At 44.3% G+C, this 27,229-nt stretch overlaps 1 protein-coding gene and 1 pseudogene across 3 annotated transcripts in view; both read left to right on the top strand.

The window, feature by feature from the left end:
* Nucleotides 1–556: 556 nt before the first annotated feature.
* Nucleotides 557–27,229, top strand: part of LOC311618095 (protein DDI1 homolog 2) — a 37,461-nt gene continuing 10,788 nt past the window's right edge. The window contains exons 1-6 of one of the 2 annotated variants that reach the window (XM_084875305.1): nt 557–924; nt 10,190–10,319; nt 13,943–14,179; nt 16,040–16,166; nt 18,564–18,691; nt 22,483–22,611. In XM_084875305.1, the coding sequence (XP_084731431.1) occupies nt 787–924; nt 10,190–10,319; nt 13,943–14,179; nt 16,040–16,166; nt 18,564–18,691; nt 22,483–22,611 (889 nt within the window). In that variant the 5' untranslated portion in view covers nt 557–786. The remainder of the gene's footprint in view (nt 925–10,189; nt 10,320–13,942; nt 14,180–16,039; nt 16,167–18,563; nt 18,692–22,482; nt 22,612–27,229) is intronic. The other variant, XM_084875302.1, reaches the window with a different exon arrangement.
* LOC311618140 (ferritin light chain-like) lies at nt 6,631–7,273 on the top strand (annotated as a pseudogene). The gene has a single exon. The product of its transcript is annotated as a ferritin light chain-like (transcript).

Here is a 27,229-nt window from a genome sequence, read left to right as displayed (position 1 = left end):
AAGGACTATATATATATATATATATATATATATATATATATATTTAAATATATATATATTATTGATTTTTTTCAGAGGTGGAAGAGAGAGGGATAGAAAGTTAGAAACATAGATGAGAAAGAATCATCGATCAGCTGCCTCTTGCACAGCCCCTCCTGGGGATGTCCCTACATGCCCTTGACTGGAAACGAACCTGGGACCTTTCAGTCCACAAGCCAATGCTCTAGCCACTGAGCCAAATAGGTTTCAGCTAAAAATATATATATTCTTGACGCATCTAATCAGGGAAATAAATGCCTGTTGGGTGAATAAATGATACTGTGGCGTCCTCCACAGACTTAAGTCATTAAATCAACCCACTGATACTCTTCCTCTTCCCTCTTCTCCCTCCTCCTCTCCCACAGCCCTTCCTATATTTTCCCGGCTTCCCGCCACCCTTCCCTTCCCGGTCCCGCCCCGCCCTTCCGCTGCGTCGCGAAGGTGGAGCGGGCCGGGCGTGCTTTACGGCAGCCGGTTTGCGGCGGAGCGCGGGGGCCGGCGCGCTTGGCGGCAGGCCGCGGGGGGAGGCGCGCAGGCCGGCAGGCGGCAGACGGAGTAGCAGGCGGTGGCGGCGCCTGTGCTCGCTCGTCGGGGCGGGAGGGAGGGATCGCCGAGCGTGTGTGAGGGAGGGAAGGAGCTCGCAGCCCGCGCCGCCGGCTCCCCGCAGCGCCAGCCAGGCCCCGCCGCCGCCCGCAGCCCCGCGCCGAGCCCGGGCCGCGCCGAGCCGAGCTGGATCAGGCCGGGGCCATGCTGCTCACCGTGTACTGTGTGCGGAGGGACCTCTCCGAGGTGACCTTTTCCCTCCAGGTCGACGCCGACTTCGAGCTGCACAACTTCCGCGCGCTGTGCGAGCTCGAGTCGGGCATCCCCGCGGCCGAGAGCCAGGTACGCCGGGCGGCGAGCGGGGCCTCCCCGGGGCGAGCCCTCCTCCCTCTCGGGGCCTCACGCCTTCCTCTGCTGCCGGGGAAGCCTTGGGGGCGGGGGAGCGGGATGGCCATTCCTCAGCTCGCCCCCGCAGCCGGAGGGAGCTGGGATCGGCGGCTGCCCCCACACACTCCTGGGGTGGGGTGGGATGGGATGGGGGTGGGGTGGGATGGGGTGGAGTGGGTGGAGTGGGGCGAGGTGAGGTGCTCGGGGAGGAAGTGGAGAACCTGACCTCCGACGCCCCTGCTGCAGCCCGAGGGGCGCGTGGACTGCCGTGCGGCCCGCCCTCCCTTCTGGCTCTTGGGGCCCATTCTCCCTCTAATGGCCCCGGTCTGGGGTGTCGTTGTGGATCTAGGTAGGAAGAAGCCCTGGGTTTGCACATGAGTTCATACATCCTGCTTCCCCAACCAGAAATACCAGTTTGGATCCGTGATAGATAGGTTCATCTGCATTGAGGAGAGGGTTCCTGCTTAAGTCAACGATATTTGCCCTTAAATATATACCGATGTGCACTCTTCAGCGAAGGGAAAAGTTTGGGACTGGCACTGCCTTGCCTTGAGGCCTTTAGAAATGCGTTTCCCTCTCCCCCTACCACATTGGTTTCCAGTTAAATTTCTTAAAAAACAAAAAACACAAAACAGTTAGTGCAGTTCAACCTGTTTGTGTGTCTGGTTTCTTCCCCGGGTGGCCAAAATCCCTCTTTCAGGTCACAACGGAGAGTTTGGGTCCGTTCGAAGCTCGGTGCTTTACGAGGATATTTGCTTTTAAAATGGCTTGTGTTTCTCTGTGATTTGCATGTCTCAATCTCCTACCCTGCTGGGTAGAAGTTCAGCTGCCCTTACATTTTAAATAAGCTAAAGCAATGTATTCCCAAAATGCTTTGGGGCTGCCACCGAACAGAATCGGGGACAGTAACACCGTGGCTTTCACGCTAACATTTAAATCTTGACTTGATAAGTGTAAATATTAAGGACATTGGAGAAGTTCTCCAAGGTTCCAGAAGGTAAATCTTGATTCCCTACTGCAGTTATGAAATAGTTACAAAATAAAACTATTGCCCAACTGCTGCTCTGTGGTATCATAAACACATGGGTTAATATTTTCTTGAGAAGTGAGTATGGTTTCTTTACACTGTGTGAATTTTAGAACTTTGGCAAAAAGCTGAAGATCAAAAAGAATTTATTTCGAGGCACAGTGTCACTCAAATAGGCATTCTGGCAAAAGCTACAAAGAAATTGGGATGAGGGATATTTTGTAACTTCTATAAGGACCCAGTTCCTGTCAATCAATCCCTCAAGTGCAGAATAGGAAAGGACAGTTTAAATAGGGAGGGAAATTTAACTCTTACATTTTTGGAGTTGGTTTTAAAGCCCCACTGTTCTCCTTCGGGCTGTTGTATTACCCTGGTTATAATCACCAGCTGGTAGGGGAAATAAAATTAAAGTTTAAATTGATTTTGTTGTCATTAGGGCTTGGGAGGAGACATATGTGACAAAGTTTAAATATAGAGGGCGCAGGCTGAAAAACCATTTTATGGTTAAAACAGGCACCGTTCTCTGCCAGCTTAGAATGTTAGGAATACCTTGCCAATTGAACAACTAGTCTTAACTCCAAATTCTTTCAGATCACCATTTGGCATTTACTTCTATCCTAAGCCACATTAGCATATGGAGCCTGGGCTCCAACCAGTGTTAAGCCTGTATTACAGAGCTGTAAACAACTCCTGTTTTTCAAGTCTGTTCTGTCGGCCTTACTGTAACCTAACACAGTATCTATTTTAAGATGTCTGGTGGTCGGTTGTCTTTCAGTCGCTTGCCCATCAGGCAGGAACGGAATCCACCCTAGGCACTTGAGTCATTTCCTTTTCACCAAATCATAATAGTATGGCTTTTGCCCACAAATAGCACATCTTGGCTCCCTCGAAGTAACCCCACCTTTACCTCCCAGGATTCTCCGCTGGCACTCATCTTCCCTTCCTCCCTCTCCTTGTTCCGGTCTCCACCTCGTTCTTCTTATTTACCTTCTCCATTCTCACCCTTCACTTAAAAGGAATATATATATATATATATATTTATGTTCCTGGCTATTCTTTCCTGTCACTGTGTGTCCAGACCACTGATCTCCATACTTTTTTTTTTTTTTTATCATGTATCCCTCTTGAGTAAAATGTTTTGAAACGTAATCTTTGTGATGTTTGTAAAACATAAAATAAGTTCTATACCCAAACTAATGTTATAAGTGCATGTATATTGTATATGTGATAGCTGTAAACATCAATTACATATACATGAAGTAATATCTTCTGTGCCTGTTTATAATGTACAGAATAGAATTTAAAGAAGGATACAAATGAAATGAAAATTCTAATATTTTTCTGTTTTCTTTCTACATCCAAGTATTATTATATCTTGCATTGAGGGTCACTGGTTTATAACTCAGTCTTTCACAACAGTATCAGCTGTGCTTAAGCAAACACTCAGAAAAGGTGTTAATACTATCTAGTAGTTATAATGTGATGATAACAAATTTAGGATAGAAATCATCTCTACTTTACATGTGACTGAAGCTTAATGCAAGTGTGGGCTTGGAAGCCAGTCGTGGCTCTGCTTGATGCTTTGATGCAGACCTGGCTGGGCGAGCTTCAAACAGTTATCTGAACTCAGCTTCCCTTTAATGTCTGTATTTTTGAAACACTGTTGTAATTTACCCCTGTAGGTGGCATGTGGTAAAGAGGATGTGAAATGTGTAAGTACTCTCAAGTGAAAGACATTTAAATGCCAAATAATAGCAATAACTGTATGATCCTGGAAACTAAGCTCTGCACACAGCATGAGTTGTGGTTTGTAAAATACTATTTTAAACCAGTGGAAACTGAAATTTTCTATTGTAGCTGGTTTGGGTATGTTTATTTTTGCAGTTAATTTTCATGTATTTTCCCCCTTGATAAATACTATATGGTCATTATAGAAAATTTGTAACAAAGAACACAATTAGTAATTACCTCTTAACTTTTAAGATAACTGCAGTTTACTTTTTTTTTTTTTTTAATATATTTTATTGATTTTTCACAGAGAGGAAGAGAGAGGGACAGAGTTAGAAACATCGATGAGAGAGAATCATCGATCAGCTGCCTCTTGCACACCCACCACTGGGGATGTGCCCGCAACCAAGGTACATGCCCTTGCCCGGAATCGAACCCGGGACCTTTCAGTCCGCAGGCCCGCTCTATCCACTGAGCCAAACCGGTCCCGGCTGCAGTTTACTTTTTAATGTATTTTTAAAAATAATATTTCCTTCCCTTTATATATTAAAAGTGTCTTTTTTAAACATGGCCTAAACTGTATAAACAATAGCTTCAGCCAACACTACATTGTCAGCATTTTCCCATATAGTATAAACTAGAGGACTGGTGCACGAAATTCGTGCACTGGGAGGGGGTGGGGGAGTCCCCAGGCTGGCCTGTGCCCTCCCACAGTGTGGGAGCCCCGCAATAGATCTCCCCAAAAGAGGTAGGCCCCGCCCACCCATCCAGGGCTCCTGGATGGATTGCCCCAAAGGGGTAGGTCGGAGCTGGGGGGGGGGAGGGGTGAGGCGTGTCTTTGGCCTCACCGCATGGAGGCAGAGCTGCCAGGACCCCTGGCCTTGCCGCGGCTAGACACAGCCCCGCCCACCCGTGTGCACACACAGCCTCCTGGTGATGAATTGTGACGGCATGAGGGTGTGATGACCATTCGTGTATTAGCTCTTTATTATTATTATATAGGATTCTTCAAACTCATCCCTGTAATGGCTAACTGATATGTCATCATATTGATGTACTACAATTTAATAGTTTCTCTATGTCTGCATATTGGAATTGGGAGAAATTGGAAGCAGTCATGGGTAACATTTCCATGGATATCTATATACTTAAGGCTTTCTCTTCATTTCTGATTATTTTCTCAGGATAAATTCTTGGAATTGTCAGGGCTTTTGAAAGGCTTTGGTAACCATCGCCAAGTTACCTTCCAGAGGCGTTGTAAGAGTCAAGCCACTCCTTGGAATAGTGTGTATAGATCACTCGGTATATAGTGGGTTTTCAGTTCATGGTAGGTACTATTATGAAGCCATTCAGATGCGATTCCAAGGGTTTTGTGGCCAGTTTGTGGTCCTTAATGCTAGAAATAGTGTTATGATTTCTGTTCAGAGATCATAAAACATTTTACATCATCTTTAAAGGTCTTGGAGTCGTATGAATTAGCTTATTGTTAAATATTGGTTAAGATTAGAATCCAATCTCGGGTACCTCCTGGAGTGAGCACCAGCAGTGTGCCTCTTCTGCAGATGAAAACCTGTAGCTGTAGGAATTGTATGCCCTCATAGCTGTCAAAACTTCCATTTTGAGCTTTGTACATTTTTTTTTTTTAACTATATTTTTATTGATTTCAGAGAGGAAGGAAGGAGAGAGAGAAATATCAGCTTAACAATAACCCACAACCTTCGGACCAACTGAGAGAGAAATATCAATGAAGAGAGAGAATCATTCATCGGCTGCGCCTCCCATGCCCCCTGCTGGGGATCAAGACTGCAACCTGGGCATGTGCCCTTGGCCAGAATCTAACCCAGAACCCTTCAGTCCACAAGCTGACTCTCTATCCATTGAGCCAAACCAGATAGGGCTAGTCTGGTATTTTTAGGGAGTTGGGCAGATAGCAATATCCCATTAGTGATTATCTGGGTCTTACCTGGTACATTTTTATTGTTAGATCAAGCTATCCTCCTTTAAAAAAGAAATTGTATGTCTTCTGAGGAAAGTCTATGCTAACTGAACGGTGGTGTGGTGTACAGTGTCTGAAATGGGTCCCCAAAGAGTGAGGACTTGGTAGTGTTCCTTGCCTGAGTTCAGGGCAGGGGATGCTTTGAACAGTGGACACTGCTTTGATCCTGCTGGTGAGCATAGGCCCTTAATGGTGGTAGATGGCTTAGTAGCTCCTGTTAAGGTCACCAGCTAATCTATATATATAAAAGCCTAAGTGACTGGCCGACCATTTGACTGTCAGACCGATAGCTTGACACACACTGACCACCAGGGGGAAGACGCTCAACGCAGGAGCTATCGAGCTGGTGATTTGGCAGCTGTGGTTCTCAGGTGACACACCTGGAACCAGAGAGAGGGAGCCTGATTCTGGGATGCGTCACCTGAGAACTGTCCTCTCACAATCCAGGACTTCTCGGGGGGTGTCAGAGAGTCAGTTTCAGCCCGATCCCCGCAGGCCAGGCCGAGGGACCCCACCAGTGCATGAGTCTATGCACCAGGCCTCTAGTTTACCAGAACACTTTGGACTTAGTGTGGGAAAGTTGTGTGTGGTTCTGAGAATTCCTGCGTGTGGACTTTAGAGTCAGACTGATGTGGTTCCACTCCCAGTTCTCCTTGATAGCTATGTAACCTCAGGTCACTCGTCTGTTTCCCTGTCCATAAAATGGGACAAATAGGCAGTGCCCTCGGCGGTCCTGGGCACTGAACCTCTTGCTTCAACAGGGTTTGGACGGACAGACCTAGGGACGCCCCTTCTTCCAGCCGCCAACCACTCTCTTGTGTCTTATCCAGTCACCACTTTCAGAAACACCTCCGGGACCAGCCAACACAACAGGGTTTTTTCTACCTTAACTCCTTATTGCTGAACAACTATGAGCTCCCAGATTCGTTAGAATTTTTCCACCAAAGTGGAGGCTGCGCTCAACACCCTGGCCAACCTGCATCTGCGGACCTCCTACACCTTCCTGTCTCTGGGCTACTGTTTCTACCAGGATGATGTGGCTCTCGAGGGTGTGGCCGATTCTTTCGCGAGTTGGCGGAGAAGAAGAGCGAGGGCACCGAGCATCTCTTAAAGTTGCAAAACAAGCATGGCGGCCGCATTCTCTTCCAGGACATGCTGAGGCCTTCCCAAGATGAGTGGGCAAAACTCAGGATGCCATGGAAGCCGCCCTGGCCTTGGAGAGGAACCTGAACCAGGCCTTGTGGAGCTGCAGGCCCTGGGTTCTACCCGTGCAGCCCCTCAGCTCTGTGACTTCCTGGAGAACCACTTCCGGGACGAGGAGGTGAAACTGATCAAGAAGATCGGTGACCACCGACTCACCTCCATAGGCTGGCTGGCCCCAGGCTGGGCTGGGCGACTGTGTCTTTGAAAGGCTCACCCTCAAGCACGACTAGGAGCCTTTGGAGCCTCTTCATCCCTCTGGTGTCTGGCCTTTGCCTGAGCCTCTCCCTGAAACTACTAGTCATTCTTTTAACCACCCTGGAGCCCACTCTCATTCATTGGACCAAATGAGAAAAAAAAAAGCTTTTTGCAGCAAAAAAAAAGGGGGGGGGGGTGAGGGGGAGGTGGCGGACAAATAATACCTGCTTCTTAGGATGATTATAAGATTCAAATGAGAGGATATGAGGATTATGTGGGCGACTAAGAACCTGGTACGACTCAGGCTCTTTGTGGAAGTTCTCGGTGGAAGCTGTCCATCTACTCTTTAATAAATAAGGCTTTCCATGTGTCACTTCCAGCCTGAAGAGAACTGTGGTCCTGTGGATGGGAGCATTCTGACTCCTGGTTTTGAGTCCTTGTAGATCACATGTGTCAAACACAAGGCCCGCGGGCCAAATCCAGCCTGCCAGGCCTTGCAATGTGGCCCGCACCGCGCTGTCATCACTGCACTCCGCTGTCAGTTTATGACATTGTCAGTTTATGACTATTCAGTAAACCATTCGGCCCGCGATTTAGGCTGGATTTTAGATTTTGGCCCCTTCTCTGATTGAGTTCGACACCCCTATTGTAGATAATTAAATGTTCTCTTATAAGTACAGTTAGAATATGTCGACTGTTGAACTTGTGAACCTGGAAAACTAAGAAGTAAGCCTTGGGCCCACTGGTGGCTTCACTGGTGGCTTCATAATGTTGGCGCCACCTCATGAGTGTCTGCCCGGCCTTACTCTTAGCACCCCCCTTCTGTCTGGCTGTGCACTTCATCCTGGGACACTGGTCACTTCAGGCTTATGGTGGTTTTTTCAAGCAATCCTACAAGTTACAGAATGTCTTGGGTTGTATTGCAAACAATCTGTGTTGATTTCAGTGTGCTTTTTATTGTGAGATACGCACTTAAATAAGGGCGTGTGACTAGGTTGATGGTGACAGTTGCAATCTGTTGTAACATGTTTTAAGTTAGCAGGTAAGGGGGACTAACGATACTTTTCTAGTTACCTATAAAACTTACAAAGTATGATTGGACTTACAAACACTGCAAATCCATTTTTTGCTCATCCCCAGAACTTTTTTATGTTGGAGGGAGCTACCTTCAGTTTCCTATTCTGTTCCTCATTTCAGTGTAAATTGTGAGAGCAAATAGGACAGATCACGTTTCTCCTGTGTAAATCCTGGGTGTTTCAGGTTCTGTGTCAGGCAGTCTTGGCTGTAAGAGTTGTGAGGACACGTGAGGAGACACTGTAAATGGGAGTGCAGCAGAGAGGCCCGGAAGAGACGGTTGTAATGATGATCCAGCCCCACTGCCTGCCAAACAGATGAGAAGTGAGGTGCCTGGACCAGCTGAGTGACGGCCCGGTCGGAGCCAGGACAGAACTGAAGGCTCTCTTTGCCTGTGGCCTGTGAAAAGGGAATTGTTAGGAAGAAAACCTTTCAAAGTCTGAATGTCCCTCTGGAGCAGTGATGCCGGGAGGTTTTATGTTCCTTCCCGGGAAACTTATAGCTTGCCCTCTGTGTTCCTGTTCTTCCCAGAGCACAGTGTCACCTGTTTTTATGCTCTTAAGCTTTCTCCAGTGTTTGCACATCATCAAAATAGATCTTCTTAATTTTATTTATTGGTTTTTAGATGGAGGGAGGAACATAGGGCGGTTGATTTGTTGTTCCGCTTATTTATGTATTCATTGGTTGATTCTTGTGTGTGCCCTGACTGGGAATTGAACCTGAAACCTTGATATATCTGGATGATGCTTTAACCAACTGTGCTACCTTGCCAAGTTCCATAAAAATATTTTTGTTAGTACATCCCTGTTCCTTTTTTCCACTCTGCTTAATTGTTCTTTCTGGAATGTCTTCTTTTATCGTCCACTCACAAACATGAGCGGTAAAACCTAGGGGATATTTTTTTTTAAAAGGAAGAAAGAATGCAGGAAGGTTGGTGTTTGGGACCCTTTTAGACTTGCTAGTGTGCAAGATCATTTTTAAAATGGACACATTGGGTCCTGGCTCAGTTGGTTGGAGCGTCTTGTAAACTGAAAGGTTGCGGGTTTGATCCCCAATCAGGGCATGTACGAGAGGCGACCAATTAATGTCTCTCTTTCCCTCCCTTCCTCTCTCTAAAATCAGTGAACATATGGTTGGGTGAGGATTAAAAAATAAATAAGTAATGGGTACATTGGGATGTAATGTTCAGTGTGGTAACTAAAGTTAATACTGTGTCATATATTTGAAAGTTACTAAGATTTTAAAAGTTCTCACAGGGAAGAAAATTTGTAGCTATGTGAGGTGATGGATGATGGTTAATTTATTGTGATCATTTCCCAAAATACACATATCAAGCCATGGTGTATATCTAAAAATAATGCCAGTTTTTAAGTCAGTTCTGTCTCACTAAAACTGGGGGAGGGGAGAAGCGCACTCATTATTTAATAGTATTTTAGTTTGCAAACCCAGAGTAAATCATTCCCGTTTCCCTCTCTGCTCAAAGTGAAACCTGAAGTTTGAATTTGGTTTCAAACTTCCTTAGACTCGTTCGTCCTTTAATTCACTGAATAGCTGGGCATTATTTATCTGACGGGTCCTGTTCTAGGCATTTGGGATTGGGCCAGCAAAGCAACGTCCTTGTCCTCGAGCAGTTTACATTGTAGTGGGGGCAGGAGGACAGTAAAGAAATATGTGCGTTAGGTGAAGGTGATTAAAAAAGAGGTAGTGTTTGATCAGAGACCTAAAAATGACAGGAAAGAACTTTCCTCGGGTGGAGAGAAGCAAGTGGAACGGCCTTGAGAGGAAGTCGTTACTTGAGAAACAGCAATCGAGGCGTGAGATCAGGTCAGAGGGAGCCAGGAGGTGGTGAGAAGGACTGGCTTTTATTCCGGGTGTGATGGGAGACCGGCGGAGGGCCGTGCGGGAAGTGACTATCTGATGAAGAGGAAACCTGGTCTGTCTGCTTTGCTCCTGGTACTTCTCAGTGCTTTGTACTGTGACATCTTTTCTGGTTGTAGATTGTCCATGCTGAAAGACCTCTCACAGACAACCACAGGTCTCTGGCTTCTTACGGCTTGAAAGATGGAGATGTCGTGATTTTACGACAGAAGGAGAATGTGGACCCTCGACCTTCAGCACAGTTTCCAAGTAAGACATCTCGGAATGGGTTAGCATCTCCTGACACAAGCATGACTAGATAGCATAGTGCGGTGGTGCAGAGTTTTGAATTAGCTTTTGATTCAGAATACTAGGGTGCAGATCCTGACTCTGCCCCCTTAACTCAACTCCTAGAATTGATGTGAGAATAATGCTTTAAAACCTTCAGCACACAGCAAGCCTCAATAAATGGTAGCTTCTGTTGTCACCGATGATAATTGTGTCCTGCAAGGACTTGAGAGGCTCCCCAGGCCTGATTGCTGACTGACATGCAACCTTGTGTCTGGGGTTCAGTAGCAGGTCTTTGCAGTCAGCCAGGTACTCACGTGATCTCCTAACTCGGATGTAAAGGAAGAGATTCCTCTTTACAATTTACTGTCATTAATAGATGAAACTCTGATTGATTGATTGATTGATTGATTGATTTAGAGGAAGAGGAGAGAATGGGGGAGAAACCTCTATCCGTTGTCTCCCAGATATCCCCTGACCGGGGATCAAACCCGCAACGTGGGTATGTGCCCTGACGGAATTAAACCCACCGCCTTTTGGTGCAGGAAAGATGTTCCAGCCACAATAGCCAGAGCTGAAACTTGGATTTTAAATTATGTCTTCCAAGTTACATAGCTAATAAGGAAGGCATAGGAATTATAACTTTGTGCTTTTCTATTATACTGAACTTTATGAACATTAAGCAGCTCAACCACTAGCTTCTGCTTCTTTCTCACCACCTTCGTTGGTCATGTAAAAAGAAGAAAGGGCCGAAACCGGTTTGGCTCAGTGGTAGAGCGTCGGTCTGCGGACTGAAAGGTCCCAGGTTCAATTCCGGTCAGGGGCATGTACATTGGTTGCGGGCACATCCCCGGTAGCGGGTGTGCAAGAGGCAGCTGGTCAATGTTTCTCTCTCATCGACGTTTCTAGCTCTCTATCTCTCTCCCTTCCTCTCTGTGAAAAAATCAATAAAAATATTAAAAAAAAAAAAAAAAGAAGAAGAAGAAGAAAGGACTCTTTATCTCAGGAGTCCCACCCAGAGTAGGTGCTTATAATTTTGAATCTGTGCGTTGGGTTTAAGAGGTTGCTGTGTCCCTGAAATAAAAGGCAGAATTGTGAGGGTGTGGGCGTTTGATGGGGACAGGGCTGGTAAGTTGCTTCAGGCACTCAAAGGGGTTTTTGATCTACCAAAGTTTATTACAAGGTTCTGATGTGGAACCACCCGATGGGCTGTATTAGTTTTTCTCCACTTCCTATAAGGTCCTGATAGGTTTCTTTAAACAGTGTTTGTTCTCTAGGTCACTTGGTTTTAAAATTGTTGGTAACAACTGATAGGCGTCGGGGTGATGCAGTCTGGAGCTTAGAGCACAGTGCTTCCATTCAGCCTGGAACTGGGCTAGAGGGGATCGCTGGCAGGGCTCCTCCCAGCCTGGGGTCACATTACTCCCTGGGGCTGCAGTTAAACTTCAGAAAGAGGAGTGGTTCCAAGATGCCAGTCAGAAAAAACCAAGTCTTCTTGGATTAAGCGGGTGAGATTGTTAGTTCTGGAAACATAGCTGTTTTTTTCTGGACTGCCCCATATGGACAAGAGAGCCACCAGGGGAGAGAGAGAGTGGGATCTGGTCTACAAGGTAAACAAGTTTTCAAATTTTTTCTAAAGTGAACAGATTCTCAAGATAATTATAACTGGGTTGGAGATAAAATTTCTCAACCCACAAAGAGGGCCCCCTATGTGTTTTGCTAATTGGTATAGTTTCCCTCAGAGATCATGCATTCCTTTCACCTTTTCATTGGTTGGAAGTTCACACACGTACACTGCTAACTGCCAGCTGAGTGACTAGTGGGACCCAGGCTAAGAGACAGAAACCTTATCCAGGGGTCCTCAAACTTTTTAAAGTGGGGGCCAGATCACGGTCCCTCAGAGAGCTGGAGGGCCGGACTATATGAACTACTAATTCCTACTGTAACACCTCGGCTGCGCTCACTGCCCAAAAAACCTGGTGGGCCGGATCAGACTCCTCTGCGGGCCTCAAGTGGCCCGTGGGCCGTAGTTTGAAGACCCCTGCCTTATGCCCAAGTTTAAGCATTCCCTCCTCCTCAAGGTCCAAAGGGCTTCAGGATAACCCAGGCTTGGGACAAGTGTGATTGGAGAAATGTGGATTAATTCAGTCCTGGCTCCTCATTCTGCTTCTCTTTTCTTCTTTTAAAAAGAAAACTTTTAAAGTAATAGTTTAAAGAGATCATTCACATACTACATCATTCTCTGATTTAGAGGATATAATTAGATGATTTTTAGTATATTGAGAGTTGTGCAACCATCACTACGATCAGTTATAGCACATTTCATCCCTTTTTTTTATATATATAATATATTTTGATTTTGTACAGAGAGGAAGAGAGAGGGATAGAGAGTTAGAAACATCGATGAGAGAGAATCATCGATCAGCTGCCTCTTACACACCCCCCACTGGGGGATATGCCCGCAACCAAGGTACATGCCCTTGACTGGAATCGAACCTGGGACCTTTCAGTCCGCAAGCTGACGCTCTATCCACTGAGCCAAACCGGTTTTGGCATGTAATTCTTCATCTTCCCTCAAGCCTCCTAGCCCTGGCAACCATTGGTCTACTAACTGTCTCTGTCTTTTCCTATTCTGGATATTTCATAGAAATAGATTCATACAGTATCCGGGTCCTTGGTGTAAGGCTCCCTTTTATTTTACTTTTAGTTTAGTAAGTCAGCTCAGCCTGGAGTGAGGGACCTGTCATGTCTGTTAGTGTACTCAGCACTGGGAACCTGAGCACATTATTTTTCTTCTGTTTTTCTCTCTTGTAAATGATTACACCTGCAAGGTCCCCGGGGCTATTGGAAGAGTTAGTGGTGATGCCCAGAGGGAAGTGTAAATTCACAGAACTATGTACAGCCCAGACTTGTAGAATTTAACATCGGTCATTTGTGCTGTGCACTTGATATATATAGTATTCCTTACCCAGACTGTCAGGGTCCTCAAAGCATATTGCAAAGCAGACCACGGTTTTTCTTAAGAACCTCATTGATTTTTGTAGTTACATTTGAGACCAGCTTTACTTTTTTTAAAAAGAAAAAGAAAAACATCTATTTTATGATATTTTATAAGCTAAAAATTTGAGGTTACTACCATAGTCTCCCCCTGCCACCTTCCTGGCATTTTTCCTACCTGTTCACTCTCAGGCTGCAGTCTTTATATTCAAAGCCAACATGAGAAACTCGAGCGAGGGAGAAGGCATTTGGCCCTGGCCGGTTTGGCTCAGTGGATAGAGCTTCGGCCTGTGGACTGAAGGGTCCCGGGTTTGATTCCGGCCAGGGGCACATGTCCGGGTTGTGGGCTCGATCCCCAGTTCGGGGTGTGCAGGAGGCAGCCAATCAATGATTCTCTCTTATCATTCATGTTTCTATCTCTCCCTCTTCCTTCCTCTCTGAAATCAATAAAGAAATATATTTCTTTTTTTTAAAAAAGGGAGGGGGCATTAGTATATCTGCAATCACCACTTACTACGTTACATACTATGTATGAGCACCTGTTCTGTTTCCTTCAGAGGCTTGTTTTCACGGACCATTTAAAGTAAACCATTACTTTTCCTCAACAGACATACCCCGAATAGACTTCCGTAGTATCTCTGTGCCCGGCACCTCGAGCTCCCGGCAGCGGCAGCCACCCGGGGTCCAGCAGTCCCGCTCGTCTCCCGGAGAACTGGCTGGATCTCCGCAGGGCTTGGACAATCCGGCCTTGCTCCGAGACATGTTGCTGTCCAACCCCCACGAGCTGTCCTTGCTGAAGGAACGCAACCCGCCGCTGGCAGACGCCCTGCTCAGTGGCGATCTTGGTAAGTTCATCTGAAAGGCTGTCAGGCTGACCTGAGGTGGAGTAGTGGATCATAGCAGGCGGGAGAATTGGAAGCCACTAGTGTGTTCAGCCCAGTGTGGCACATGAGTTATGCACACCCCCTCTGGTTGCCAGGGCTAGGAGGCTTGAGGAAAGATGAAGAATTACATGCTGAAACCGGTTTGGCTCAGTGGATAGAGAGTCAGCTTGCAGACTGAAAGGTCCCAGGTTCGATTCCAGTCAAGGGCATGTACCTTGGTTGCGGGCATATTCCCCAGTGGGGGGTGTGCAAGAGGCAGGGGGTGTGCATATCAGTTGGTCTGTGAGAGGTAAGTTAGCACTAATGTCGAAGGCTGAGTTAATGACAGTAGTGACAAAATTTTAGGGCTGCACAGAGTCCTGAAATCCAGCTAAACCAGCCCCTTCCATTTACTCTTTTTTTTTTTTCCTAATTATTTCGGCAGTACATAATCCAGGTACTGATACTTAAGCTGTTTAGTTAGACCTTCAATAAAGAGAGCACCGATGAGCCTATGGTGCTTGTTAGCTACAGGAAGCAGGTCTGAGGCCTTCAGCCTGTGTGACTGACTGAACCCCCTTACTCGCATCCACCCCAAGTTTAATGAAGGGCTGTTACCAGCAGTCTGTTCGGAGCTGTACTGGAGCCATTCTTTCCCTTCACAGAACATTTATTTTTAGTCTCTTTATGAGTCAGGCTTTCTCTGTAAATTTCTCCCATTTTACAAAAACTGTACTGATTAAATTTTAAAACATAACAGATACTTAATAACTCATATCTTAACCATTCTGTAAATTGAGGTAATATTTACCTACAGAGAAATTTGCAGATTTTACGTATACAGTTTGCGTTTTGGTTGACTCCTGCATCCACCACACCAATCGAGAACTAGAACATTTCTTTCAAGAAAGTTTCATTATGTTCTCTTTCAGTCAGTTTCCTCCTCTTATAGACTACCAAATATGATAATCATTTTAAATTAATTTTGCCTAGATTTGATCCTCATGTAAATGGAATCATGCAGTATGTTCTCTCGTGTCAGACTTCTTTCATTCAACTTAATGATTATAGATTCATCTATATTGTATTAGTTCGTCTGACCAGTATCTTGGTTCCTTTAATTTCTTATGCAGCATATTTAATTGTCAAAGACCATGATGATGGCACATTTAAATGCACCCGCATTTAAGAAATAGCAAAATAAAGGTGATTTTTGTAATGTATCTTATAGTAAGCAATCTTTCCTCTTTACTATATTCCTGTCTATTACCCATCAGGTAATGTAGATAGGCTAACGGTAGTTTGCATTTAATTTGTCGGCTTTAAGGCAATTATAAAGGAAATGAGTCTAGAAGAGGAAATGGGGTGGTAGCACTCTATTTTATTTCTAGCCAAAAGAATAACAAGGGCAGAAGGGAAGGGACAAGCGGGGTCCTTTACAGCATTTTCCAGATTTAAACCGAGAAGTTGTTATGTCTGAGTATAGTTAATGTGATGGATAACTTCTTACAAGACTAAATGATTTTCCCAAATATTTATTTACACTGAATTTAGGTGAAGAAATAGTCTAGCCTTGGAGAATATAAAGTAAATGTAGTGATTGCTTATTTATTTTTAGGCATCTTGTGGAATTCTGCACCTGAAACCTGTACAGTTTTGTTAACCAGTATCATCCCAATGCATTCATTGAAAAGGGGAAGAAAGGAGTAAGAAACAAAAAATAATTTTTTAGGCATCTTTTCTGCATCTCCTACAGTTATATTTTGAGAAGTTGTCTGATGTGGAAAAGTACTAGTAAGGAATGAAATCCGGTGGTACTTAAAGATTTTCCTCCTTTTGTAGAGAAATTCACTAGGGTGCTGGTGGAACAGCAGCAGGACCGAGCCCGGAGAGAGCAAGAAAGGATTCGTCTCTTTTCTGCTGATCCTTTTGATCTCGAAGCTCAGGCCAAAATAGAAGAAGATATAAGGTAATGATGCTGTCACCTACCCAGCAGGCATTAGCGAATGGAGACTCCCAAACTGCAGGCTGTCTGATATTGACGGGGCACCTGCTTTGACGTAGATTCCTTATTTCGCACCTAAGCTAGTAACTTCAGTCCTTGCCTCCATCCCCACTCTCATTTTCCTCACATTTTGATTCAGCATTACAAAGGTACCCCATACAAATGACTTTTCTCCTCTAAAATTTTAGTAAAGACTCCCTGGCTAGCCCAGTGTGTCATCAAAGCAGCTGCAGTAGATGACCCCAGGATTCAGTGATGTGGTTCCCACCTGAGGCTGCATTAAAATCTTGTTGGAATCTTTTAAAAATGCAGATGCTTGGGCTCCACTCCTAAAACAGGTACAATAATGCTAACGCCAGTCTTGGTTCTGTGACTAGCCACAAGCCAGATGATGTTCAAACTAACAGCTGCTACCCCCTCAGCACCACCACCCATGTCTCAGTTTTTGTGGCTTGTTGTAATGGTTTTAGTATAAATATGAAGACCCTAACTTTTACCAGTGCTACTTTTAGGGGTTTTGTCATCATCTTTGGTTATTTACATGAAGCCTAAGTGGTCATTATATTATACTGACAACTAGGAAGTTAAATAATGCTTTTCTTCTTTCTTATTTCTCTGACTGCATTTGAAATCAAAGAAATGTAAATTGTACACTAGAATCACGTGAAAGCCCTAAGAACATTTATTTATGTTCTTATTAAGTGTTCCCATTAATTATATCAGGAATTGTATCAGAATTCATGAACATCTTTGAAAAACGTCTCACTCGTTAAATCTACTCAGAGAAATAGGAAGATATTTGTGCGCTCAGAACGAGATTGCATTACAATTATAAGGGGACCTTATATAATTCTCGAGAATATGTTCAACCCAGGAAGCAGGAGGTGTGGGAGGGAGTGTGGTGAGGCATCGGAGCTAAACCATGGCGCTGAGCTGTTGGAAGAGCAGAAGTGAAATGAGGCCTATCCATGTGGCTCGTGTTTCTCCCCCGGGCGGGGTACAGGAAATGGGGGCGCACACATTCTTTCCCAGGAGAAAGCCTGGCGCCTGTAAAGTCTACATACAGAGCCCAGCATACCGAAGGAACTGGCATTGTTTTTGGAGTCACTGCAGTGTCAGGAGTGCATAGTGCACAGCGAATTTTAGGCTATTGCTAACTTTAATAATACGGCACACAAGAAAGCTGTAATTATTGAATGCCTGTTAAAGTTTATGTTTCGCCATTGATTGTACAGGGAATGTGTTCTCGAAGGTATAACAGCTTGCATGTTTGCCTAAGTTAAAGGAATGTGCCTTTGCTTTTACAAGAAGTTTAATATTCCAACAGAGAATGGCCGATAAAACCAGCAGTTCAGTTGAGCTAGAGTGTTTCTACAGATAGTTTAGAGCAGGGGTCAGCAGACTCTTCCCATTAAGGGCCAAATAGTAAATAGTTTAGGCTTTGCAGGCCACACTATCTCTATGGCTGGTGCTCAGTTCTGCCTGGGCGGTCAGATACAGCAGAGATAATGCCTGGTTTACAGTGTAACTTGTCCAAACCTTGGGCCTTGTTTTGTTACTGTCTCAGCCTTCAAGTAAGTGGCCTAGCTCCTGCCCTAGTTTCCATTAACGTTGGTCCTATTTGGTTATTTTTTTAAAAAGGAGATTGGGAATGGAGGAGATATGAGATGCTAGAGTAAGCTGGAACTCCCTTTTATGTGCTTTTCTCATGTAAGAATTAGAATGTTCAATTTTAGAGGAAATTATTTGATGACCAGGTGAACAATGATTTATATGTGTATATATTAGTAATTTCCTAAGTGATAGGTAGAGGGATCTTTTTTGAGTTTTTTGTTTTGTTTTTTTAACATCCTGTAATAGGAATGAACTATCCTCATTTTTGCAGATTAGAAAACCCAGTCTTAGTGATTAAGGAGCAGATGCAACAACAAGCAGTTAATACATAGGTATTGTATTTGCAAACAATTGTTAATGCCCTGGACCTAGGAAATGTACCCAGACACCCAGTAAGTCCTCAGTTAAAATTAGAGCACTCATGAAATTTTAACGTTCTAGAGGATAAAAAAGGTTGTGACCCTTACTCTCCAGAAGTTTCTTTTCCTGTTTCTGAGCCTGTAAAGGGAACAAACATAGTCATTTTACATGAGGGTAATTTGTATGCCTTTAATTTTCTGCTAACTGTGTATCTCACTGCCTCCTACTAAATCACAGACTGTAAAGGACCAATTTCCATTTCAGTGACTCAGCTGCTATAGCTGGGGCAAAAGATATGCACAGATCTGTTTTAATATCGTGACTTTGAAACAGATCTTTCTTCATGGAAGAAATGCTCTTAGTGTCCCTGGTTTTGGTTTGTTACAGGCAACAGAACATTGAGGAAAACATGACCATAGCTATGGAGGAGGCTCCGGAGAGTTTTGGCCAAGTAGTGATGCTTTATATTAACTGCAAAGTGAATGGACATCCTGTGAAAGCCTTTGTTGACTCAGGTGACGTCTCCGTCCTTCGTATCTTTGTCTCCAGCAAACGTTCTGACCTGACACCGGGAGAAGGAGAGACCCCGGGGTCCTTAAAGATGGCGTTCGTCCTCTGGACTGCTCACCAGCAAGCCTGGGGGCTGTTTCACTTCCCATCTCTTCTTGTTTGTGATAGGCTTATTTTTTAAATTATTTCTTCACCAGTTTTATATTTTCGGTGTCTCCTTTATCTTCCTGCTCCCCTTAGTTGGCATCCTGAATTCTAGGATACCTCTAAGGAATTGGGGAATCATTTGAATAAGTTTAGAATAAGAATCTAATAAAGAAGGAGCTGTGTAGTCCTAGCCAGTTTTGCTCACTGGATAGAGCGTGGGCCTGCGGACTGAAGGGTCCCAGGTTCGATTCCAGCCAAGGGCACATGCCCAGGTTGCAGGCTCGATCCCCAGTAGGGGGCGTGCAAGAGGCAGCTGATCAGTGTTTCTCTCATTGATATTTCTGTCTCTTCTCCCTTCCTCTCTGAAATCAATAAAGAAATATATGTTTTTAAAAAAGAAAGAGCTGTATAGTGTAGGTCAAACCCGTATTTCTGCCTCCTCTATGTGCCATCACTTGGCCAGGAGCAATGAGGAGTGTGAGATGCAGGGCGTGGTTCTTGCCCTGAAAGAAGAAAGAACGGCCAGGTAGGGGGGCAGGGAGTTTTGCACTGGAAGATTCAGAATATTCCTGTACTAACTGTCACCTTATCTCTTAGCTTTTTGAGTGACCACACACAGGCAGTATCATGTGGGGGTGACAGCGGCCTTGTGGGAATGACTTCCTAGAGTACTAAAAGCTCCTGCCCAAGTTAACTTTTCCTCCATTTGTTTTTTGTTGTTGTTGTAGTTTTTTGTAATATATATTTTTATTGATTTTAGAGAGGAAGGGAGAAAAGAGAGAGAGAGAAACATCAGTGATGAGAGAGAACCACCAATTGACTGCCTCCTGCCTGCCCCACACTGGAGATTGAGCCCGCAACCCGGGCATCTGCCCTGACTGGGAATTGAACCGTGGCCCCTTGGTTCACAGGTCAGTGCTCTACCACTGAGCCACACCAGCCGGGCACTTTTCCTCCCATTTGTTCATCCACAAGTACTTGAGCACATGCTAGGTTTCAACTATTGGAAATAGTTTATACTGAGATGCGTACAGTCCTGGGAGAAGTTAACTGCTGATTATTTAAGTTTTTAAAACTGTTGAATGCTGTATACAGGACCTTGTGCTGAGTGCTTGGGGGGGAGGTGGTAAGACTTACTAACTGGTGCTTCATGGGCTCCTGTTAGCAAGAGAGACAAATAACTATAGGAGTCCCTAATCTGACACTAGTATTTATTGAGCCCTTTCTGTATGGTAAGCACCATGCTAATTCATGCTAAGTTACCTAAGGTGCTTAATATGTATCAGTTGATTCACTTTCACTTAATTCTCAGCATGCCCCCCATGAACTGTGTTCTACTGTTACCCCTATTTTCTAGGGGAGGAAACTTAGACACAGAGAGGGGAAGTCATTCTCCCAGGTGTCCAGAGTTCACGAACTGCAGATCTTGGATTCAGCCCCTGGTCTGCTTGGTGCCAGAACTCAGGCACTGTGCAAAAATCCGGTGCATGTTGGATGAATATAGAAACTCCATTCTCACTGACCGGGATACTTCGCCTCAGGTGTGGTTCGAAAGAGGCCATTTAACCTGAGCTGTCTCCGTGGGCAGAGGAGTGGACTTGGAGCTGAGGCTTGAAAAGAGGCAGGAGCCAGTAAAAGGGACCCTTCCCGTCCTGGGGTTGCTTCCTGTACATCAGTAACTAGTTCTTGTGGAGTAAAATGGGGAGGGAGGAATATAAAAGAAAATCGCCTTCCAAAACTCTTTTTTTTTTTTCTTCATTATTTCTGGGCTTTCTTGACTATAGCCTTCAAATGCCAAGACCTTCCAGTGCCTGTGTAGTGTGAGAAGCCTTGATGAGCAACATGAACCGGAAGTGTTGGGATTGAGTTTGAGGAGACATCGTGGGGGAAGCAGTCAGTTGGTGGGGAGGTGGGCCTTGGACCGGGCCTAAAGCATCAGCACAATTAGAAAGTGAACGCAGGGGAGGGCACTCTCCCGGAGGGGCAGAGGGAACACACCCGAGCATTTGGAATACAAGTCTGGCGTCTGAGTCTGTTTGGGCTGCCATAACAGAATGCCATAAACTGGGTGGCTTATATCCAACACATTTATTTCCCAGTTCGGGAGGCTGGGAAGTCCAAGATCGAGGCTCTGGAAGGTTGGTGTCTGATTCCTAGTCCATAGAGGGCAGTCTTCTCCCGAGGTCCTCACGTGGTGGGAGCGGTGAGGGAGCTCTCTGGGCTCTCACAGGGGCGTGAATCCTACTCAAGAGAGCTCCGCTCCAGTGATCTAACCCCCTCCCTAAGGCCCTGCCGCTCTGCATCATTGCATCGGGGACTAGGTTTCAACATGAAGCGTTCCGTCTCTGCAGCTGGAAAAGGTTTGGCCTGGATGAGGGGGGTTCTGAGCCTGGATGTGGTTTGAAGTTGGTCTTATAAGGAATAGGAGCCAATGAGGATCTTCGAGCAGATGAATTAAGTGATCTGAAGAAGGTGATAAATAGCAAGACAGAGGCAGTGGGACAGATCTGGAGAATTCTGTGCCACTGAGAATTCTTTAATGTTATACATCCACAGAGAGGTTTGGAAAGCAGAGAGACGGCCCACTGGCAAGGGGGTGGAGTGTGAGCTAGCTCACTGCTGTGGTTGGAAGAAGATGCATCAGAAATAGCAGCAAGTGCACAGAACTTGTTAACAGGGTTGGACCAGAGTTTGAAAGTGGGGAAAGGCTAAAAGGAGTCAAAAGTGAACAATCCCACGTTTTTTTATTGCAAGAAAACGATTCAGTTGGCAGGAAGAGAAATCCAACGAGAATTATTTGGGGAGAAACAGTTTTATACCTGTTGGCTTTGAAATAGAAATGTCCGACACAGGAGTGGGAACTAGGGTCTGTGGGAGAAATGAGCACTGTGGGTAAAGATAAGAGTGTCTTCCCCAGGCCAGCTCCAGCTGGGCCGAGTACATGTCACTGCAGGAGAAAAGTCTCACTGCCCGCTTCCTGGGCGGGAAGAGGGTCTGACTGCTGGAGCAGACAATAGGGAGTTCACGTCCAGTCTTTTGAGAGACTGCATGGTGTACTTTTTAACTGGTAAATTAGAGTCCCAAAATCGGGAGTGACAAATACTGGGCGAGATGTCTAGAAGCTTTGTGGAACGCATCTGAATGTCAAGTAGGACTTGGTGAGCATTTCTGTGTGTATTCATTTTGACTCTTTGGAAATCCTTTTCACGTAGTTTTGCTTCCTGTTGGTAAAGTTTTTAAGTATCATTTAATAATTACATTTAAACAAAATATTCTTCCTCTCAATGGCAAGTTTCTACACTGTTTCAGATTCCACTGTGGAACTGAAACTTGAACTGAGCCCGGCAGGAAACCGCTAGGTAGGAACAATGTTGCACAGATAAGAGCCTTGGGGTAGCCCTGAAGGGCTGGTTCAGTTGCCCATCGGGCACATGTCCCTGTTGCAGGCTTGATCCCCAGAATGGGGAATGCTGAAGGCAGACATTGATGTTTCTCTTTTCCTCTCTCTAAAAAATCAACTAAAGAAATAGTTAAATAAGAGAAAAGGCCTGGGGTATACTTGCTTTGCCCTGTTCTTAGTGCTGCATTTTTAATCTTAACACAAATGTGGGTTTTGTCTTTATTATCTGATCTTTCCCTCCACCTCCAGGTGCCCAGATGACTATTATGAGTCAAGCTTGTGCGGAAAGGTGTAACATAATGAGGCTGGTGGATCGTCGGTGGGCGGGGATCGCCAAAGGAGTGGGCACCCAGAAGATCATTGGAAGGGTGCATCTAGGTGAGTGAAAGGCACTGGGAGGCTTGGCAGAGCAGTGGACTTAAACATTTTTCTCTTGGACAGGACATCTGATCCAGCGAGCCTCACAGAAATTTAAACTCTGTATTGCAGTTATATACATACGTGCATATTAGCAGGTGGCAAAAAGAACATCAGGCCCTATGTACTTCTCTCTTTTCTACTCAATTGAAAATAATTGCTTTATCTTTTCTTGGAATTAATAATTCTCTCTATATCTCTTTTTTTTCTTTTCTTTTTCTTTTTTGGTCATTTGTTTTTTGGTGTGTCATTCATCCCAAACGCTTCCCTGGTTGTGTAAATGCCCTTGCTGCAGTCCATCCCATTGATGAAACTTCTTCAGAACCTGGGGTACTTCATGCTGCTGTTTTGGAATTACCCTTGGCTGAGTCCCCAGGATTCCTTTTTCCGTGGGCTAATGTTGGGCTGCATGAATCCCATGTCGTCCCTCTTTTCATTTTGCTCCTCACTTTCTAAGAGCACATCTCCCAGTAACTTCCTGAGAAAAAGTGCATGGTAATAAATCGAGTCCTTGAAAATGAGAACATGTCTTTTCCCCCTACATTTCACCAGTCCCGCTAAGTTGGAAACCATTTTCTTTCACAATTTTTTATAGTATCGCTGTGGAAAAGCTGGCTGGTGTTCTGATCCTTGATCCTTTATGTGAAAGATTTCCTTTTCTGAAGGTTGTAGAATCTTATTTGACCTCCGTGTTTTGAGATTTCACAATGATGTACTTGGGTTTGGCCCTCTCCATTCATTGTGCTGAGTGCCTTTCAGTGTGAGAATGACTTCCCCCTCCAGGGTGTCTAATTCAGGGAGGACGGTCTCTGTCCTGGGCTTGTTCTGCAGTTTTCTGTTTCCTTTCCTTGTGCCCTGGGGGGCTTAGGTGAGATTTCCTCAGCTTTGCCCTCCAGCCTTTCTGTTAAGTTTTGTTTTTTTGTGGGGTTTTTGTTGTTGTTGTTTGTCTCTCATGTTAGATAGTTTTCTCAGATGTCTGGTGATCCTTGTCACCTGATCATATTGAAGAGTGGAACACCAAAAGGCTACTGGGAAGATTACGCGGGTGGGCAGCCATGGCGGTTGTGGGTCATCTAGAAGCTGAGTCTCAGTGAGCTTTCACTTAATCCCCTGGGTCTTCATTGGGTTCTTGTGTGGTGTCCCTGTCGTCCTCATGCCCATCTATTATGAGAGCCTCTGTTTCACCCTCATGAGAAAAACCCCGCAGGTCTGCTGTTGAGGTAGAGGGAGGTACTTAGCCACCTGGCTGAGCAGATGCAGGAGAGGACCCCAAGATCTAACAGTGCCTGCGTAGACCTTCAGCGAGTCTCTGCTCTGGACCTGCCTTCACCCCTGTTTTCAGAGGTGCTTGTTTCCACCAGCTCGTCAGCCTCTGGGGAGGTCTGGGGTGTTAATTGGGTTGCTTCTTAGTTTTCCTTCCTGTCATCTGCTTTCTAGTTCCAAAATTGTGTTTCACTTCTCTCTGTCATTATTTTTGACCTAGGTAATTTTATGCTGGCAGAGTATTTCAAAAATATAGAAATGTGAAAAGAAGCCAAAATATCTTAAATCCTTTTAGGTGAGAATCAGCCATTAATAGCACTTGGACATGCCTCTTTTTTATCATGTTTCCATGTGTTTTTTTCTTGTAAAGAATAATCATAGGATACGGCAAATAGAATTTTATCCTCTGCTTTTTTGTATATTTTATTGATTTTTTTTTTTTTTTTTTTTTTTTTTTTTTTAACAGGGAGGGAGAGGGATAGTTAGAAACATCAGAGAGAGAGAAACATTGATCAGCTGCCTCCTGCACACTCCCTCCTGGGTATGTGCCCACAACCAAGGTACATGCCCTTGACCGGAATCAAACCTGGGACCCTTCATTTCGCAGGCTGATGCTCTATCCACTGATCCAGACCGGTTAGAGCTATCCTCTGCTTTAAGAAAAATTAACAGTTGTACCATTTCTCAAATGTTACTATAAATTTCGTAAGTATCATTAAGTAAATGAGTAACAGTCATAGGTTTAGTGGTAAATTTTTGGGATATATTTTTATCCAATATTTTGTCATTGTAACATGGCATTGGATTTTTGTGTAGTACACTGGTGTTTTTCCTTAGTCAAGGTTCCTGACAGTACTGCATCAAAGGTTATCAATACTTTAAGACCCTTGTTAACTGGTACCAATCTGGTTTCCCCAGCCCTGAATGAATATTCACCTCAACTTTGCACAGGGGCAATATCATAGCCAATGAGGTTTATCCGAGGTGTGGTTATTGCTAATTGAATGAATAAGTGAATGTTCATCCAGTGTTCTTGTACAATCAAGTATTGTTAGTTTTAACTCCTTTAATTTGCAGATAAAGTGGTTTCTTATTATGTTACTTCTCTTTCATTGCAAGTCAAGTTTCTATTTTCTTTTTAAATATATGTCTATTTATTAGTCTTATCTCATTAATTTGTATAGGATTATTTAAATACCTTATACTTTCCTACACACAGAACATAAATAGAGGAGGAATATCACAAATTGGTTGCATCAGAGCCTGACGTCTCAGGTTTTTCATGATTTTAAGTGAGAGGATAAGAGATAATGTAATAATAAGGCCCCTGTGTCCTTCCTTGTGGGTGGACAAGTTGTACTGTTTCTTCATGTCTGATTGGCATGAAGAACTTAACAATAAAGAGAGATTTACTAACAAAAGCTTTGTTAATATATCTAAATCCCAGGAGGGTGTGTGTGTGTGTGTGTGTATGTGTGTGTGTGTGTGTGAGTGAGTGAGAGAGAGAGAGAGAGAGAGAGAGAGAGAGAGAGAGAGAGGGAGGATGTGCTAATTTTAGATTTTATATGGGCTTTTTATATCACACCCAAAAGTTAACTCGAAGTTGATTAAAGACTTCGATGTCCCGACCAGAGTGGCTCAGCTGGTTTAATTCCTGGTTAGGGCACATCCCTGGTTTCAGGTTAGATCCCCGGCCAGAGGGTCAGGGCACACACGGAAGGCAACCAATTGATGGTGTTTCTCTTTCCCTTCTCTCTCAGCATATCCGTGAGGAGTAAAAACAAAAGACCTACACTGTTTCAGATTCCACTGGAACTGAAAGTTGAACTAAGCATGGGAGGAAACTGCTAGATAAGAGCAATATTGCTCAGATAAAAGCTGTGGGTAGCCCTGGCCCCTGTAAGTCAGAGTCAAAGCTTTTGGAAGAAGGGGGGCATGGCTTGGGGGGGTCAGTTGTGGGAAAGGGAAACATATGTAAGACTTTAGACAATAAAAAAATCAATTAAAAAAAGCTTTTAGAAGAAAATGTAGGAGGATATCTTGCATAGGGAAGAGCTTCTTTCAAAGATAGGAAGAAAATTATTTGATAAATTCAGCCACATTAAGATTAAGAATCTTTAATCAAAAGACATAAAAAAGTGAACAAACACAAAGTAGGAAAGGATTTTAGTAATGCATATAATTAATAAAGAATGCATCTTCAGAATATACACATATTCTGTGTGTTTGTATATCCTCCAACTCCATAAGGAAGACAGTATTAAAAATCACATACATACTTTCAGAGGAAACCGATATGGTTAATAAGTGCTATATATGAAAAGTGGCTTACCCTCCTTTTAACCAGGGAAATTCAAAACTACTGCCACATTTAGCAAAATTTTCAGTCTAATCATACTGAATGTTGGTGAGAATGTGGAGCAATGAGAATTTTCATGCACTGCCGGAAACATTCTTAGAAATAATTCAGCATCACCATGCAAAGTTGAGCCTAGTAGAACCCTGTGATTCCACTTCTTAAACTGGACTTTAGAAGAACGTGTGGCACAGCAGAAAAGTACAAAAGTGTGCAAGTGGGCAGAAACAAAGCACCCCAGAAAGGCCCGTGGGAGTGGAGTGGGCACCTCAGTTCTGGAGTGTGAGACATTGCAGTACTCCAAGAAGTGATGTAAAACAAAAGACTTAGTCATGGGCACCTATGGGATCAAGTATCTAAAATTATTTTTTGAGTAAAAGAGCAGGTCATAGTTTAAAAACACAAAACTTTTAACAGTATGGCCGAAACCGGTTTGGTTCAGTGACTAGGTCGGCCTGCAGACTGGAAGGTCCCAGGTTCGATTCCGGTCAAGGGCATGTACGTTGGTTACGGGTACATCCCCAGTAGGGGGTGTGCAAGAGGCAGCTGATCGATGATTCTCACTCATCAATATTTCTAACTTTCTATCCCTCTCTCTTCCTCTCTGTAAAAAATCAATAAAATATATATATTTTAAAAAAACTTAACAGTATGTTGCTTAGAAATCATACAAAGCTGGTAAGAACTATAAGAAACGCTGGGAGTGATTAACACAAAGCCCAGGGTAGGTGGGAGGGTGGGAGGAAGCGAAGAATAAGCTGTGTCAGTAGGACATACGGAGACTTCGTAGTTTTCTATTTCTTACCTTGGGGGGGAGGTTTGTGGGTGTTAGTTTTATCAAGCGTTATGCTGTGCATATGTTTCATGCACTCCTATTTATAAGATACACTTACGAATAGCAAAGTACGCTTTTTAATGTTACATATTAAGTAAAGGAGAGATTGATGAGAGAGTCGAGGC

The sequence above is a fragment of the Pipistrellus hanaki genome (assembly GCF_964339955.1).
Source record: "Pipistrellus hanaki genome assembly, chromosome: 2".
Taxonomy (NCBI): Eukaryota; Metazoa; Chordata; class Mammalia; order Chiroptera; family Vespertilionidae; genus Pipistrellus; species Pipistrellus hanaki.
The sequence above is the reverse complement of the archived record's forward strand: the minus strand, read 5'-3'. Positions and strand labels throughout refer to the sequence as shown.